This window comes from Thalassophryne amazonica, chromosome 17, assembly GCF_902500255.1.
Source record: "Thalassophryne amazonica chromosome 17, fThaAma1.1, whole genome shotgun sequence".
NCBI lineage: Eukaryota > Metazoa > Chordata > Actinopteri > Batrachoidiformes > Batrachoididae > Thalassophryne > Thalassophryne amazonica.
The window spans coordinates 1,721,510-1,740,681 of record NC_047119.1 but is presented as its reverse complement, the minus strand read 5'-3'; the positions used below and the strand labels follow the sequence as shown (position 1 = coordinate 1,740,681).

At 43.6% G+C, this 19,172-nt stretch overlaps 1 protein-coding gene across 2 annotated transcripts in view; it reads right to left on the bottom strand.

The window, feature by feature from the left end:
- Positions 1-409: 409 nt before the first annotated feature.
- LOC117528886 (metal transporter CNNM4-like) overlaps positions 410-19,172 on the bottom strand; it is a 48,170-nt gene continuing 29,407 nt past the window's right edge. The window contains exons 6-8 of one of the 2 annotated variants that reach the window (XM_034191499.1): positions 16,143-16,232; positions 11,697-11,872; positions 410-978 (exon numbers count right to left, since the gene is read on the bottom strand). In XM_034191499.1, coding sequence (XP_034047390.1) covers positions 433-978; positions 11,697-11,872; positions 16,143-16,232 — 812 coding nt within the window. In that variant the 3' untranslated portion in view covers positions 410-432. The remainder of the gene's footprint in view (positions 979-11,696; positions 11,873-16,142; positions 16,233-19,172) is intronic. The other variant, XM_034191500.1, reaches the window with a different exon arrangement.

Below are 19,172 nucleotides of genomic sequence, written 5' to 3'. Positions count from 1 at the left end.
TGTCTCCTACAGCAAACAGGAGTTCAGATTGGACTTTGCTGACGTAAATGTAATGGACACTTTAGTTGTAGCTCAAAAGTTTGTACATGTAATTTTAAAACAGTTTAGGCTGAAAATCAATCTGTATTTAAGATTAAAAATTTTTTGCATGTTATGAACCCTTTAAAGAACAAACACACACTTTCACAGATTCCCACTCACAGTCCCCGGCTCTCACTCCTCTCCCTACTCTGCTCATTCCGGGTGTCAGAAGAGGAACATGCAGGAATGGTGTCCGATTACACAGCATACGTGGCGATGTGCTGATCCTCAGCATCCCTCTGACATCCACAGAAAAGTACTCAGGAGACAACATGCACAGAGGAAGAGGAAATAGTGCAAACGCGTGTCATTAAGTGAATGTGCACAGGTCGCCTCCTGCCAGGACAGCAGCTAAATGGTGCTTTCAGTGTGCACGTGACTCACAGGGTGCAGGTGAGGGGGCGCCTGGGTGTGGCCGGGCCTTTGAGGGCCCACGCAGTTCTGCTGCTCACTGAGCAGCGTGGTGGTTTCTCCCGGCCCGTTGGTCAGGCCGGCAGAGCGCGGCATCAGCTGGGACTTCAAAGAGTGACGAGAGGTCTGAGTCATGTGGGGGTTCGAGGTGGACGTAATCGTACCCGTGGAGGCGGGAGGAGTTTGGGATAAGGGGGTGTGATTACTTGATGAGTGTGAGACCTGCTGCAGGAACTGGCTGGGCGGGCGGCCGGAGGACGACGTGGTTGGGGGCAGTGAGACGTGGCTGTTCGGCGGCACCGGCTGAGCGCCGGACAGAGGGCGTTTCACAGGAGGAGTGGCCAAAGGCAGCGGCGTTTGTGTTCCAGGTGGCGTCACAGGAGGCAAAGAGACGGCCGTGTCCAGGCAACGACTGCCCTCTGGAGACTGTGGGGAGCTGTCCAGCCGGGATGCCAGCAGACCGTTTTGATACTGAGCTCGAGTGATCTGAGGCGGGGAGAAAAACAAACAAAAAAAAAGAGCAGAGGAGACACACAGTGAGATATTATGACTCTGTACAAAACATGAATTAAGATTTGTGAAATATCACACATTTATTTTTAGGGCTTCATCTAATGATTATTTTTTAATTGATTAATCCATCTATATTATAACAGGCAAGGGACCTCTGTGTGCGTGGCGTTGATCACGGAGGAATCGGGGAGAGCTGACATTTGCCGTTTGGTATATTTATGTATTGTGGGTCAAGGATGAACACTACGAAAACAGAAAGTTGATAGGACTAACATTTTTTGAGAAATTAGTGATTTTAGCTAACCAGTAAACAATGGATGTTGTGCTACAATGCACCATGGAAGTTCTGGATTTTGAAATTTTAAATGCTGTTATTGTGGTTCATGTTAATTTAACAGTGTTGTTAGTATTATTGATTCATTGTGTTTTTGTAGTTCAATTGGTTTAGTCAGTGTCAGTGTCATGTTGTCGTTACCATGAGTGAAATGTGTTTTGTTTTTGATGTGTTCCGCCACGGTCTCTCTGTCAAATTAAAAGCACCTGCTTACAACAGATTGCAGAAAAGACAAAAAGCTGTGCATGCATGCAAGTTTGATCACACACAGACTGGGGAGAGGTGACATTTGCTGTTTGGGTCAAGGATGAATGGTACCAAAACCAAACATTGATAGGACAGATGTGTGTGATGTTATTTAGTAAGTTCAATGTAAGTACATAATCTAATCTGAAATATGTTAAAATACATGGCTGACACAAGAAACTGAAAACACTTATTTCCATTGTGGTCTATTTAAAAATCAAATAACAAAATAGATGGTACAGGCATGCACCCAGTCTTCCTGGTACTGTCTTTTACAGTAAGGTGTGTAGTGTAACCGACATTTAGCAATCCAGCAATAAAATTACTGAAAATGTAAAATTCAGGTCACTTTTAGGAGTAGTAACAAAAGTCTATCCTGAAATCTAGTAGCGCAAGAAAACATCTGGATGAATAAGAAGCCACGCAGCATGTTTTCTTTGCTACCAGAGGGCTTCTTCAACTATGGTGGGAGAATAGTGGCTCTGAGTGGCTCTTAGACGCATTATCTTCAGTTAACGAGGTTCATCTCTGAGCGTAGTGCTAATTTCAAGATGTTCAAAATGTAGCAACAACAGAGTGGGGCAGTTTGTGTAAAACGTGTCGTGGTGCTTACGAGGCTGCTAAAAGCCCGTTATCGTGTGCCTGGCAGCTACGCAGGACCTGAGAGGCTGTTTTTGGAGTGGCTGCCCTCTTGCCCACACAATTCCACCTGTTCTGTGCTCTGGACGCTGTATATAAAATAATTATTTTGTAGCGGATTAGTCATTTTCTGCCAACCTTGGATGCTGAAAACACCTCTAATCACTTCTGGAATCACAGAGGACTGTTTAAACTGGAAGCTTTTTTTCCTCTCTTTCCTGTTATGTGTCGACGCGGGTTGAGGAGCGGACCTGCGTCTGACGGAACCCAGCGCTAAAATAACCAGAAAGCGGTTCCAATAACAAAACAATTTATTCTTTCACCCTCTGGTGCATAACAAAGTGAATGAACAAAAAATGCGTCAGTCTGGTGGAGTGAAGGCTGGCACGCTCTCCAGCGGCTAAAAGGATCGAAGTGTTGGGAAAGTGTAGGAACACGGACCCACAACAGGGGGCGCAAATGAACGGACAATGGAGTAAGTCAAAATAACAACGCTTTACTGTTGTGAATGTGCACAACGAATACAACCATTACAGAAATGGACAACAGTCAATACACAAAAGTGTCGTGTGGGCAGGCTCGAAGATAGGAGACGCCTCTCCAAGGTAAGACCGGAACCACACGGCTTCCCTCCGCCACAGGACCCCGGGAATACTGGAGCCGCCAAGTCCCGAACTCCCAGGTGGCCACTGCCTCCGCGTGTCGGACCTGGTACTGCTAGCGAGGGAAAAAGAACAGTTAGATGGGGGCGCGTTTGCACCCAGAACTCCGACGGCAGGAAAGGTACCTCCACCTCTCGTTGGAACAGTAATCTCAATAAACTAGCTCAGTCAGAATATGTACTCTGTATGCTTCGATAAGTTACTCTCCGGTAGAACGATATCTCGGCGATGAGGTGGAGATGCCGTCCTGCTGATATACCCCAGTGATAATTGCCGTCAGCTGTCTCAGGTGATGGGTGACAGCTGTTACCGAGGCTGCTCCTGTGGGGCGGCGGCGCCCTCTGGTGCCTGGAGCCCGCACTCCAGGCAGGGCGCCCTCTGGTGGTGGTGGGCCAGCAGTACCTCCTCTTCAGCGGCCCACACAACACGAAGCCTCACTTTTACCGCCAAACACCCCCCAGGTGGACATGACAAACCGACTCTCTGCGAAGGATAGAAGAGGTGAGGTAAGTCAGCAGTTACAAGCAATATCCTTCAAAAGGCACACACTATCAGCAACACATTCAGGTCTGTATTTAAGCTTTATGTAAATGAGCAGCTTCTCACAACAGGTGGAGGATCACCGGTCCGCACGCCACGGCAGTGAGAAGCGAGCTGCACAATTCTCATCACAATTCAAATATACTGCGTAACAAAATACCAAGTTACTATCAACAATTAGTCAAACAATTAATCACCTCTGATTGTGCTGACAGCATGTGTCCCTCACCCTTCTTCCGTCACAGGCACGATGTGTCAAACCCAGGCGCGGGTCCTCAGCGTCTCACAAACGAACATCACAAGGTCGAGTTCCCGGCAATTCTGCTTGAATCACACATGGCTTAAATGCAGAACGCCATCTAATTATCTGCTTCAGCTGAAAGTCTTTAAGGTTGCATGTGAGCACCATCCACAGGTGCTGCACATAACGTTGATGAGGGTGAAGGACTCTTCAGCCAGCACCTTCTCCACAGACAATCAGTTTTCATACCACCTGGAGAGCAAAGAAAAGAAAAGAACACCAAAATGTCCAGCCACACCCCCCCCAACACACAACATTTCCTGCTCTATGTGGAATGTATTTTTAACAGCTTAAGGGACCTATTTTTAATGTTTTTATAGCTTGATAAAACAGTTCCTAGCTGTAAAAGTATGCCTATGGTTGATTTAATATCTTGTTAATGGATCACATGAGCTCCGCTGTGTGTGCGCACTGACACAGTGACTCATCATGACGCTTCAAATGAGCATTTAGGCAGAACACAGGCTCACAAAAGAGTGATTTTTCAGTCAATAATGGACAAACACAAAGTTAAAATTTGGATGACTGCGTGAAAGTGGATGCGTGTTTAAAGCCGCAAAAAAATAACTCCTGTGAAGCCGATAAAAGCAGCGCAGAGCTGTGCAGCAACACAGGAGGAGAGCGTGCAAAAGACCAATTCTGAAGACATAACACAAAGTTAAAAGTTGTATCACGATAACTTATAAGCTGCAAAAGAAATAAAGAAATATATATATTTTAAAGTGGTCCATGTGAGTTGCGGCAGCAGGTGAATATAATTAAAGCAGCCATCTCACTGTGTATGCAGAATGGCACCGCGCGCAAAAGAGTGATTTTGCAGAAATAAATGGACGAACACAAAGTTAAAAGTGGGATCACGGTGTGTGTGTTTAAAGCCGCAGAAGAAATAAAGCCAGCGAGCCGCAGAGCCAGTGAGGAGCACAGAGGCGACTCTCCAGGAGCCTGTGGTTCGGTTCTAGCTGATCTGGTGCATTACAGGTGGACAGTAGCCTGGCACACAGTGCACAACCGCGGGTCTGTACTGGAGCATGTATTTTTTTGGACTGCGTTTAAAAAATGTGACATCTTTAAATGCTACTGTGAATCTGTGAAACAAAAACCCACACTTTAAAGGGACCAGGTGTGGGAGGGCTGGAGGTTTGGACCAAACCCATCATGCCTGTTGTGAAAGTGTAGTGACACGGACCCACAACAGGGGGCACAAATGAACAGCCAATAGATGAGCCAAAAGGTAACAATTTAATGTTGTGAAATGTGCACAACGAACATACAATCTCAGAATATAATTACAGTCAATCCACAAGGTGACGTGTGGGCAGGCTCGAGGATAGAAGACGTCTGTCCTGAGAAGAGCCGGAATCACATGATTTCCGCCGCCACAGAACCTGGTGAATACTGGAGCCGCCAAGTCCCGAATTCCCAGGTGATCACCGTCCCCGACTGTCGGATCTGGTACTGCTGGCGAGAACAAAGACAGTCAAGTGTGGGTGTGTGTACACCCAGTAACAATAACGGTGGGAATGCCACCTCCACCTCTCACTCAAACACTGCTGAGTACTGTAGATTCCTCAGGGGAAAAGAGTGCCTTCAACGCTCTCACAGCTTTCACCAACGGAGGAACTGGTACTCCTGCAAACACTCACAATATACAAATATTGCAATTACAGAACGGCTGAGTATATTACCTCCAATGAAGTATGATATCTCGGCAACGAGGTGGAGATGACGTCTGGTCTTTATGGAGTGAGAGGACGTTGAGTAGATGGGTGACAGCTGTCAAGAGGTAATGAGTGACAGCTGTCACCCCCGGCTGCGTCCATGGCGGCAGCGCCCTCTCGTGCCTGAAGCCCGCACTTCAGGCAGGGCGCCCTCTGATGGTGGGCCAGCAGTACCTCCTCTTCTGGCGGCCCACACACAACAATGCCTAAACGTGTGCCAACATGGCGTTATCATGGCGCTATCACGGCACTACGTGGCTTAGTGTGGCTGATGCGAGCCATTCGAGGCTCTAATGACAGGTTGGTCGTGGCTCACTAGAGGCTGCTACGTGGCACATGCGGGGTACAGAGAGGCACACAGTGGCACCTTCATAGCGGATACGTGATAGATGAAAACGTGGGTCATTCTTCGAATAATCATGACACACCCGTGCGTGGCTCATTATTCATGGCTTATTCTTCAGTGGGACCCAGGCTTTAGAGTAAAATATGTGGTGTTATATTTCATGTCATTAGATGTTATGCATAGGTCCTAAATAACATTTAAAAGGTTAAAAACACATTTAAATCTTGGTAAATGTAATAATGTGCGTCGGGCGGCTGCGGGTCAAAAAGCGACAGAGTTTTCATTAAGTCATTAATAATTTACAGACACATTACACACAACAGGCTCCATTTGATGACTTTCATCTCTCTTTTCTTTCACCAGAGAGGGCGCTCTGCCCGATGTGGTGCGTTCACGTCGGCAGGCTGTAGGTGACGACACTTACTGCGTTCTGTCTGTGGCTCGTTGAGAGAGAACGTATGGTCAGAATCATCGGCTTTTATGGGGGGGGGTCATCTTTTCACATGGGGCGAAAATGGATTTAATTGGTGTGTTATTGATTTTATTGGATGGAGCAAAAAGAAACACTCAGACAGAAGCACTTCTTGTGGCCGCTGAGCTGCTGAAGAGGACCTCATCCTGTAAATCAAGTCGAGACTGGGAGCATGCTCCAGCGCCGCACTTCACCGCATCCAACAACACCACGGTACCACACTGGGCCCAGGATGGCAACCACCCAGGCAGACAACCAGTCCATTCTGACATCTCAAAAATAGCCATCTACTCTGCTCCATAATCATTAGTCGACCTGTAATCACTCAGCGGACAGCAGAGGTAGCCAGCGGCTGAGACGCTAAGGCAAGCAGCTAACTGTATAATCGCTCATCGTAAAGACTTAAATAGACACATCGAGAGATCAATACTGTATGTGTATGTCTGCCTTCACAGGAAAACTGTTCACGCAAATGGACACATCTAATGTTGCCTGTTCAGTGGCGCCCAGATGTGGTTGTTTTATTAGTTTTATTGTTGTTATATTGTGTTGTTTTTTTATGAACTACTCAAATGAAATTGGCCCTTGTGGGATTAATAAAGTTGTTTGATTGATTTATTCAGTGTTTCTTACTGCATCGTCCAATCACAATATTTAGCCAGTTAGCCCACGGTGGTGTTTGCTTTCTAAATCAATAACGAGCCTATTAAGTACAAATCCAAACATCTGTATGTGATGGATAGTCCGTTTTTATTTTATTTTTAACCATGGATTTCTGCTTTAAAATCTCTCTGAATCATTGCTCAAATGTGCCCACTGCCATGAAGAGCCCCAGACTTCCAGCCCTGTTACATGTGAGGTGCAGGTCATCAGTTCTGACGATGCCAACGTGCATTCAGCTGGCTGTCAGCGGGGTGAGACATTAAGAAAATATAAGGAAGGTTAATGTCATTATTACATGGAGAGCGTCTGTTGTTTTGTTCGGGTGACGCGCTGCACACTCAGTACCTCATCACCAGTGGTGGGCACAGATAACCAAAAAAATTAACTTCGATAACAGATAATCAGATCACTGAGAAGTTATCTTTGATAAAGATAAACCGATGAACCACCCAAAAATGTATCGGAAGTTACAAATAACCGATAACAGATCAATTCAACATTGTCTCTGGTACATTTGCAACTACTAATAAACTGAATTTGAGTTTTAACGCCACAATAGCTTCTAGTAATATTAAAAGTGACAACAAACCCAAACAATGAGACCACACTTTTGTCTTTCAACATTCGGTCCCTGCTGGAAGCTCTTGTTTACTACAGAGCTCCCAGTACAGAGACACCCTGAGCACAGCCATAAAGACAACTCTCTATCAGTCATAATGCTCCGGTCAGGCTGAGGTCTTGGAAAATAAAGCCATGCTGACTTATGGTTTTGATTTATAAATAATATTAATACTGATAGAATAACTCCATTAATGTCAATTCTGTCATTTGTACAAAGTTAAAATATAACATATATCTTTTAATGTTGAATAATGCACTAATACTGAGGTTTTTTAACAAACACAGACAGATGGCATTCTGGGTAAAATGTGCCTCTGCTCACACTGATTGGTTCAGTCATTGATTATGTAAACCAACACGTTAATGTGACGTGTGTCGTATGTTGGTGTTTACAGATAAATGTGCTTTTGTCAAATATTCCATTTTTTATTTGTAAAAACAGGCATTTTTACGGAGCCCTGGAAGTGTCATCGCAAAATGTTTTGCATGTGGAGAGAATGTGTGCACGTTTTATTAGTGCCGTGCGCACGTTTTATGATGTTGTAAAACATGCACTCAATTTTGTCTTGACCCATAAATGTTGGCTTTACACTGTGCGAGTTCTGGCCCTTTTTCAGATGATTTTTCATTCGTGCGAGAAATTTTTGAACCGAGTTTCAGGTTAATCGCGCGTTCTGCATCGTGTAGTGTACATGGAGTAACAAGCTGCGTTTAACATCTCACGACCACCTCCTGATCGCTGATCGTATGGTCGAATAAAAATCAAACCTGCTTGATATTATTCTGGTCGGCCGTCGTGAGGTTATCCTGCTGCTGAAGAGCTACACATGTGCAAACACTGCAGAGCTGTCTTGTAATGTTATTTTTTTGTTGTTGTTTTGTTTTTTAACTTAATTTGTAAAAAAAAAAAAAAAAAAACATTTGCAAAGCCAAAAAGTTGATTTGACAACCATCTGATATAACCAGGGTCAAAATAAATAGAACACTGCCATCTACTGGTGCCCAGACGCTTAGTACTTAGAGCGAATACTGCCATGAACACTGCTGGCCAGTAGAGGCCTGAAAAACTTGCCAAAACAAAATCCTAGATAATCCGTGTGTGCTACATTTAAGATGTGTGGAATTTAACAAACGCAAATACAATAACGTCTATAAACCCAGAGAATATATTCACGAGAGTTTTAGGCACTAAAGTTTAATGCTGTTGTCCTAGTGCAGCGGATAACTGAAAAAAATACTTCAAATGGTGATGCAAGCACCAAATTTGGCACACATACTCCTTAGACATTACTCTTTTAAAAATGCCAGGTACCCACGTGAACTTTCAATAGGCGGCCAATTGAAGTATTACACAGGGGTCAAAATTTAAAAATGCTCCAATCATATTGAAAGGTATTTCATATTATTTGTCTGATCATAAAGATTCCAAAATGGTATAGTTTGGACTATCTGTGAATGAATGGTCTGGAGTTATGGGGTAAAAACAGCAAGAACACTGAGAAAGGTCAAGTTTGTACAGGGGTCAAAAGTTAAAGGTGCTCCAATTTTGGTAAAAAGTGGTGCAAATTACTGGTTGAGCTAATAGGCTTAATAAATGGAATAGTTTTGACTGTGTTGCGTGCTTGGTTTGCAAAGTAAAGGTTAAACAATATCAGCATCCATTGGATTCTATGACATGTGACATATGCTATCCTGTAACATGATAACTAAGCATGATACATGATGCAAACTATTCCTTTTTTAACCGTATTCACCCAACTAATAATTTGCATAACTTTTTACCAAAATTGGAGCAACTTTAACTTTTGACCCCTGTACAAATTGAAATTGACCTTTGTCACTGTTCTTGCTGTTTTTACCCCTTAACTCCAAAACATTCATTCACAGATAGTCCAAACTATACCATTTTTGGAATCTTTATGATCAGACAAATAATATGGAATACCTTTCAATATGATTGGAGCATTTTTAAATTGTGACCCCTGTGTAATACTTCAATTGACCCCTTCTTGCCCGCCTATTGAAAGTTCACGTGGGTACCCAGCATTTTTAAAAGAGTAATGTCTAAGGAGTATGTGTGCCAAATTTGGTGCTTGCATCACCATTTGAAGGATCCCTCAGTAAATATTCACTTATCTGCTGCACTATCCGTGGAGCCTGAACAGTGTCTGAAATGCATTTGTGCTGTCGTGAACTTACTGAGATTAGACTATCACCCATAATGCACTGCTGGGCACAGAGAGAGAGAGAGAGAGAGAGAGAGAGAGAGAGAGAGAGAGAGATTTTGCCTATAGAGGACAATGGTTTCTTCTGGAAGCAGCTTTCTGCTGTTTCCAGAGGGTAGAACTATGCATCTGTTAGGAAACTTTTAACAGGTAGGTGCTCAACTGATTTAAAATTTAAAAAATGTTTGTCACTGTTTATCTTTGTTTACTATGTTATCGGTCTAAAAGTTATCGGACAAAAATGTATCGGAACATAATTAGTCCAGTAATGGTTTTTAAAGTTATCTAAAAAGATAATCCGATATGAAAACATTATCTTCGATAATTATCTGTTATCGGATTATCAGAACTGTGCCCACCACTGCTCATCGCTGATGCATGTGCTTCATCTATAACCACGATAAGTGCAATTAACAATGTAAAATGAATATCTACATTAAACAAAGAATTCTATCTCACCAGATTGAATTATATCCAACTGCAGATGTTTATTAGGATAAAATATATACTTCTTTTGCACCAACTGGGAAACAGCATTTAGAAAACCACACGTAATATATTCATACGCTGTGTGCAAAATGTGTTGTGAAAGTGTCGTGACACGGACCCACAACAGGGGGCATTAATGAACGGACAATGGACAAGCCAAAAAGTAACAATTTAATGTTGTGAATTGCACAACGAAGTACAGACAATAACAATATTGTGGATTGTCAATTATACACAAGGTGACGTGTGGGCAGGCTCGAAGATAGAAGACATCTGGCGAGAGAAGAGCCGGAACCCACACAGCTTCCACCACCAACAGATCTGAAGAACACCGGAGCCGCCAAGCCCTGCGCCCCAGGTGGCCGCTGTCTTCAGCAGTCAGACCCAGTACTGCTGGCAGAGAACAGAAACAGTATTGATGAGTGCGAGTTCGCACACTCAGTAATCCTCCGGTGTTTGAATCCTCCAGGAGGGAAAACCTCCACCTCCAATCACACACTCGTGCAGCTCCTGTCTAACCACTTATCTGGTTGGAGTGTGAAGCGAAGCCGTCGCTGTTCACACCAAACGCCAATCCAGCAGATAAGGCAAACACCACAGGAAAACGACTGCAAAGAGCTCAGACTATGACACAGTTTTCAGTACAGCAGAGAATTACCTGAATGGTAGCTGATTTCTTGGCAGGGAGGTGGAGTTGCAGTCCGGCTTTTATGGAGGATGAAGGTGATGAGTGACAGCTGGTGTTGATGTGTGACAGCTGTCACTCCAGTGGTTCCGACGCCCTCTCGTGCTTGAAGCCCGCACTCCAAGCAGGGCGCCATCTGGTGGTGGTGGGCCAGCAGTACCTCCTCTTCAGCGGCCCACACAACAAAATGTATGTTTTCTTTAAAGAAAACTATGAGGCCAGAATTAACTGTGTCATTTGAGTAAAGCACTTCATTTTTGAAGAAAAGGAATATTGAATTAAAATCATACATACTGATGAAACATGATAATTTTAAAGGAAGAGTAAATTTCCACAAGCCAGAGATGAACACAGATTTCATCTCATCTGCATATTACTTGAAAAAAAATGACGTCATTAACATTTTAATTGGTGTAAGATTTGCTACGTTTAGAATGACCGCTCACTTTGGGTGGAGCAACTGAACCCTTCAAGATGACCTCAAACATCATGTTCCGAAGCTGTTCAGGTGTTTTTTTGAAGACTGGCTGAATTTTGCTTCCTTTTGCTGGCAAAATAAAAACTGTTGCTTTGGGACTGAGACTCTGAAACCCGGAGACTCTGTCTGGTGATCAGGGACTCGTTCAGTACGTTTTCAGCTGATACAGCTGCAACATTATACACACGAAACACCACCGCCAAAAAGACACACACACACACACACACACACACACACACACACACACACACACACACACAGGGGAGGGTTACCTTGACAAACTGCAGGTCTGTGAGTGCACGTGCACAGAAGTCTGGGACGTACTGGAAGGGCGTGCCGGGGATCTGCGTGTTGCTGCCGCAGACAGAGCTGCCTTCCGGAGCGCGCTCGGCGCAGCTCAGAGACACCGAGCGGTTCAGATTGCTCCCGTGAGACGGAGATCGGAACTCTGGGATGGCAGAGAAAAGAGCCGACACGAAGGTGAGACGGCAACAAGGCAAATGGGAAAACAAACATACACAGAACACACAACAGCAACAAGGCGAGAGCATGCACACACACTGAGGCAGCCAGGGCCAAATATATTTGCACAGCAACAAAGTCATCATCATCATGAGCTCAGAGTGCAGACTGTGAACTTTAACTTGGGGACAATTATATCAAAATCAGACCCAAAGTGACAGCCATGAGGGAGCTGTAAGCTTCAGAGGTTGTGATTGGACAGACCAGACCAGCCAGGTCTCCATCTTTGTGCCATGCTTCCATGAAGCTCTGACTGGAAGTTGTTCAATGTAACGTTTCTCTCATCACAGCCAGTAAAACCTGTAGCTCCTTCAGTTTTTACAAGTCTCTTGATGGCTTCCCTCATTCTCCCATAGTCAGATTTACAGTTCTGGCCCGTACTTTTCATGACTGAGCAGGTTTTCAGTATCACTGACAGGGACTAAACAGCACTTAAGAGTCCAGGTCAGGGGTCAATGAAGACTTACACAGAGGTCAAAATATAAAAACGCTCCAACCATCACTCACTCACTCATCTTCAACCACTCATCCAGGATCGGGTTGCGGGGCAACAGCTCCAGCAGGCCAGTTCCCAGGCCAGTGTGGAGATAGAATCTTTCCACCTAGTCCTGGGTCTTCCCCAGGGTCTCCTCCCAGATGGAACACCTCCCTAGGCAGGTGCCCAGGAGGCATCCTTACCAGAGGCCCGAACCACCTCAGCTGGCTCCTGGATGTTGATCTTGTTTGACCTTTACTTTGGAGAACAAACATTCAACACAGTCAAAACTATTTCATTTATTAATCCTTTTAGTTCAACCCATAATTTGCACCACTTTTTACTGAAATTGGAGCAACTTTAACTTTTGACCCCTGTACAAACTGAAACTGACCTTTGTCACAATTTTTGCTGTTTTTACCCCATAACATTCAGTCATAGATAGTCCAAACTATACCTTTTAGGAATTGTTATGATAAGATAAATAATGTGGTATAGTTTTGAACATGATTGGAGGATAGGATTTTTAAATTTTGACCCCTGTGTAATGCTTCATTGACCCCTGACCTGGCTACAGTTGACAGGCTGTGGCACACTGAAGCTGGACTCTATGTGCCATTTAGTCCCCTTAAGTGATACTGATTAAGTCCAAATTCACTACTGGTCCATGGACTATACAAGACATATAAACCTGAAACAAATTCTAGTTTTTTTGTTTTGTTTTTTTTGCTAAGGAACACACACTAGTGCGTGACACAGCAAAATATCCAATTACTTTTGGCCTCTGTAAAAGGTGGAAATGTACCATTGCATTGGTCACCTGAGTTATGGATGCATTGACCCTCAAATTAAAGCCAACTGCCTGCAAGACTGTTAAACCATCAACACCCAAATATATGTGTCTGAATGTCAACATTAGACATTTACTACGGTTAGTAATGCCAATAGTAAGTGACAATATGGTATTTGTGATGTAATGAACGCCTCAAACATGCCATGCAATCAGGTGAGTGCATCATTTGAGTGTTTGATGTTAGAGCGGGACAGTTGACGCCGTGATTGGCTGGAATAAAAACACAATGGAGGGTGACGTAGGGGCAGGAAGTCATCCTTGTTGTGGTTTAAAGGACGACATTACAGGTCACCGTGGGTGTTGATCATAGAACTTTAGTTCAATGTCACAAAGGAGGTCAGAACAGGACAAGGTCAGTGCTGAACCAAAGCTCTACAGTCAGTGGTGATGCAGAAACCTGAGCACAGATCAGCGCTTAAAGGGCAGCAGTGACAGGATTCAGAGGGCGCATATGGGAAGTGAGGGCGCTGTGCTGAGAGCCCCGTCCTGCAGATTTGACCACCTCCCTCCCCATGACCACGCCTGAGCCTGATGGTGCTGATGAGACCAGCTTTGATACGGACAGTCTGTTGGCAGCATCAGCATGGAGCACAGACCACAGCTCCACCCGGCGACAAAAGAGCCATTTAAAAACCATTCCTTCAGCTCTTAAACCAGACATGACGTGGGAACAGAGACAGTGGTAGGAACTAATAATTACTCTTGTGATTTGGTCCTGTATAAACTAAATAAATTTAACTGAAATAAACTGAATTAAATTAAATTAAACCTCAAACTGAATATTTTACAAAGCCAGTTTTTGCTTTCTCAGAGGAATGTGTGTGTGTTAAAATTTCAGCTCTTCAGCTCTGTTTTTCAGGGTTTTATAGGAAAAAAGAAAAATATAAACTCATATAATAAAAGTTAGCGGTGAGCAGTTATTGGTAGCTTCAACTAAATGTTTTAGCAGTTGAACATTTGGCGGATTAGCCGTCATCAAAGCTAAAGTTTAGCACAGAGAGGATCCCTATGGAGGTAAATGTGCACATTTACTTTGTAAAATGACATTTTACAGGCTGTGCCCCGAGTCAGCGGCTGGACTCGTCTTCACATTTCAAAGGCTGCTTGGATGCTGCCTCCTTTCCCCTGAAAAAGAAGGACACAGCAGGCGCGTCCTTCATGGCACAAACAATCCCACGAGTCACTGCATGACTTGTTTTCAAACTAAGAAGTTGGTAAAAAAAAAAAAAAAGGCTTTTACGCTCTGTATGTACAATTACATACAAGTTTATATATTTATAATTAAAGCATATATACAAAGTACTGAAAAATGATTAATAAATTACAGATAGCACCCAGTGCACTAACATGGCAGTGTAGCTTTCAAGGTTGCTAGGCAACAGGACGCAGGGATGGAGAAACATGATGCAATAGCAAAATGTTCAGTCAGCAACACCTTTCAGAATGTTTTATTCTGGCCTCTGCTGTATCTGACAGGCTGAAGCTGGAAGAATTTCATGGGACACAGCCCTTAGGAGGGTGCAGACCCTGAGCTGGGACACAGCCACAGTTAGCTGCTTACCTTAGCCTTGCTGTCCTCTTCCAATGTCAACTTCCACTGAGGGATTGCAAGTCACCTGTCATTAAGTGGGCTGTCTAACAGAATGAGCCACTCATTCATGGTACTTTTCCCTTCACGTTTTTACTTCTTTGGTGACAGGGGATTGTGTTTTCTCTTGTGATGGTCTAGTGGTTAAAGTGTTGGGCTTGAGACCAGAGCATCCTCGGTTCAAATCTCAAGTCTGACTGGAAAATCACTAAGGGCCCTTGGGCAAGTTCCTTAATCCCCTAGTTGCTCCCGGTGTGTAGTGAGCGCCTTGTATGGCAGCAGCCTGACATCGGAGTGAATTTGAGGCATAATTGTAAAGCACTTTGAGCATCTGATGCAGATGGAAATGCACTATATAAATCCAGCCCATTTACCATTTGTGATAAGCAACACTTTATCCTCCATTCCACAAAAAAGGGCCTTGGTGGCCTTCACTAATAACCAGTAGACAGCTTGTAGGAAAACAGCCACTAACTGCTTTTCTTTTTTCTGCACTCTTCCACCTGTGCTGTGAAATGCAGTAGGCCGAATAAGTATGTCCTGTATGGGCTACTGTATCAACATGGCAGCCTCCATGAAGGGACTCGCTCCCATGTACATATGAAGGGTTCACTCTAAGCTTATGAAAACACAGTCATTGTTGCAGGTAATTATAGATTAATGTACAGATTTTATCAATCAATCAATTTCAATCAATTTTATTTATATAGCGCCAAATCACAACAACAGTTGCCCCAAGGCGCTTTATATTCTAAGGCAAAGCCATACAATAATTACAGAAAAACCCAACGGTCAAAACGACCCCCTGTGAGCAAGCACTTGGCTACAGTGGGAAGATTTTATGAATGCCATATTCCATTTCTGCTCAGAACAGCCCTAAATCTGACACACTGGGATCGTAATGCTGCATCCACCACTGACCTGATCCACTGAGTATTAAGTTCTCACACTGCAGACGCTCAAACCAGCAAAATATCTGGCATTTTTATTTGATGACTGAGAATAAACTGAGTCAACTTTGCTTTCAATTCATTTTCTTAAAGGCAACCATTCAATGAATTAATCAATAACTGTGATGAGAATAATCTGTTCCAATGCTCTCAGTGTGAATGACGTCAAAGCTGCCTTTAACAGACAACTCAAAAAAAAAAAGAGAATTTCATGAATTACTGGCAGCTGTAAAACTGCTGGAACGGGGCTCTTAAGATGGTAAAAGAGGACGAGGTGAGAATGGCACAAGAAGGAACCCCGACCCGTCTGTAGGCAGTGCCAATCTTTACCTGGGAAACGAGAGAACAGAGAAAACCTCTTAAGAGAGAGGCGTCGTGGAGGGGGTGAGTTCACCGACGGGGAGAGAGGCGGGGTGACAGCTGAGAGGGGAGGTAGAGAAAAACACATCAGCTTGCTTGGTTTTTTCCCCCATTCAAATCTCCTCCCTGCTGGACGTCCAATCAACACCGTTACTGTCCCCTAAAAACAGCTGATTGTCTCAGTAACATGTGTGATCAGTCAGAATGAGGCACGCGGCTTCTTATAGTACACGGCACACTAAAAAACACAATTCTCAGCTTTCAACAGTAATAAAATATGCTGAATTAAATACACGAGTTTAAAAACTTTGCCCCCCCCCCAGTTAGACTGGTATCTGGAGCGAATGGTGTGTGAGAGAATACAGCAAAATCATAATATCACACAAAACACCAGTACAGGCTCAGTGAGACAGTATTTTCACAACACAATCAAACTGAAGTTTTACCAAGTACATATACGTACATCTATAACGGTGTTTTTGACTACGAGTTCATCATATAACTTCTCTGTGACTTCATTTTGAAGTCATTCATACCAATCAATCATAAATATTTTCTGATCAATATATGCCTTAGATCATCCACATGGGCTTCTGGGCTGTTAAAATACACAAAAAGGGGTTTATCAGACCATGTTTTCTTTGACATTTGACCAAACTACACAAAAATTGAATCACGCTGAGATATCTGATATCTGTCCAACTTAAACTCCCACCACGTGTGAAGAAATCAGGCCTCGTCCACACAGAAACTGAACATTCCCCATGCAATATTTTTCTTTGTCATTTTCAAAAGGTGTTCTCTAAACATGGCACCATTTCAACAAATATCTGAGTCCACATAGAAACGCTCAAACTGCCTGAAAACACTAATACATGTGCCAGGCTTGTATGTGGCGCTGTAACACTTCCACAGAAAATGGGGAAGATGACAGAGTGGATTAGTTATCACAGCCTGACCAAAACTGTTGCCCACATAAGCACTTATTTTCTCTTTCATATGGCTAGCATACTGGCATAGTATGTTACTATGCTTTTTACTCTTTTCATTAATTTTATTAGTAAACAGAGCGTGCCACGACCTCAACTTTATCTAAATTCTGGGTCTTTTAGTGAAACTTAGGGCTAGTGGCTGGAGATCACCTTAGTATTTCTTCTGTTTTTCTTGTTTAATGCTGACAAATTATACTGTACAACCCCAATTCCATTGAAGTTGGGACGTTGTGTAAAATGTAAATAAAAACAGAATCCAATGATTTTCAAATCCTCTTCAACCTACATTCAATTGAATACACCACAAAGAAAAGATATTTAATGTTCAAACTGATAAACTTTATTGTTTTTGTGCAAATATTTGCTCATTTTGAAATGGATGTCTGCAACATATTTCAAAAAAGCTGGGACAGTGGTATGTTTACCACTGTGTTACATCACCTTTCCTTCTAACAACACTCAATAAGCGTTTGGGAACTGAAGACACTAATTGTTGAAGCTTTGTAGGTGGAATTCTTTCCCATTCTTGCTTGATGTACAACTTCAGTTGTTCAACAGTCCGGGGTCTCCGTTGTCATATTTTGTGCTTCATAATGCGCCACACATTTTCACTGGGCGACAGGTCTGGACTGCAGACAGGCCAGTCTAGTACCCGCACTCTTTTACTATGAAGCCACGCTGTTGTAACACGTGCAGAATGTGTCTTGGCATTGTCTTGCTGAAATAAGCAGGGACGTCCCTGAAAAAGACGTTGCTTGGATGGCAGCATGTGTTGCTCTAAAACCTGGATGTACCTTTCAGCATTGATGGTGCCATCACAGATGTGTAAGTTTTCCATGCCATGGGCACTAACACACCCCCATACCATCACAGATGTATAAGTTGTCCATGCCATGGACACTAACACACCCCCATACCATCACAGATGTGTAAGTTGCCCATGGGCACTAACACACCCCCATACCATCACAGATGTATAAGTTGTCCATGCCATGGACACTAACACACCCCCATACCATCACAGGTGTGTAAGTTGCCCATGGGCACTAACACACCCCCATACTATCACAGATGTGTAAGTTGCCCATGGGCACTAACACACCCCCATACCATCACAGATGTGTAAGTTGCCCATGGGCACTAACACACCCCCATACCATCACAGATGTGTAAGTTGCCCATGGCACTAACACACCCCCATACGATCACAGATGTGTAGTTGTCCATGCCATGGGCACTAACACACCCCCATACCATCACAGATGTATAAGTTGCCCATGGGCACTAACACACCCCCATACCATCACAGATGTGTAAGTTGTCCGATGCCATGGGGCAACTAATACACCCCCATACCATCACAGATGTGTAAGTTGTCCATGCCAGGGCACTAACACACCCCCATACCATCACAGATGCTGGCTTTTGAACTTTGTGCTGGTAACATCTGGATGGTCTTTTTCCTCTTTTGGTCCAGAGGACCCGACATCCATGATTTCCAAAAACAATTTGAAATGTGGACTCATCAGACCACAGCACACTTTTCCACTTTGTGTCTGTCCATTTCAAATGAGCTCGGGCCCAGAGAAGGCGGCAGCGTTTCTGGATGTTGTTGATATATAGCTTTCACTTTGCATGGTAGAGTTTTAACTTGCACTTGTAGATGTAGTGACGAACTGTGTTACTGACAATGGTTCCTGACAGTGTTCCTGAGCCCACGCGGTAAGATCCTTTACACAATGATGTGGTTTTTAATGCAGTGCTGCCTGAGGGATCAAAGGTCACGGGCATTCAGTGTTGGTTTTCGGCCTTGTTGTTTACATGTAGAAAGTTCTCTGAATCTTCTGATTATATTGGACTGTAGATGATAGAATCCCTAAATTCCTTGTAACTGAACATTGAGAAACATTGTTTTTAAACTGTTGGACTATTTTTTCACACAGTTGTTCACAAAGTTGTGATCCTCACCCCATCTTTGCTTGTGAACGGCTGAGACTTTTGGGATGCT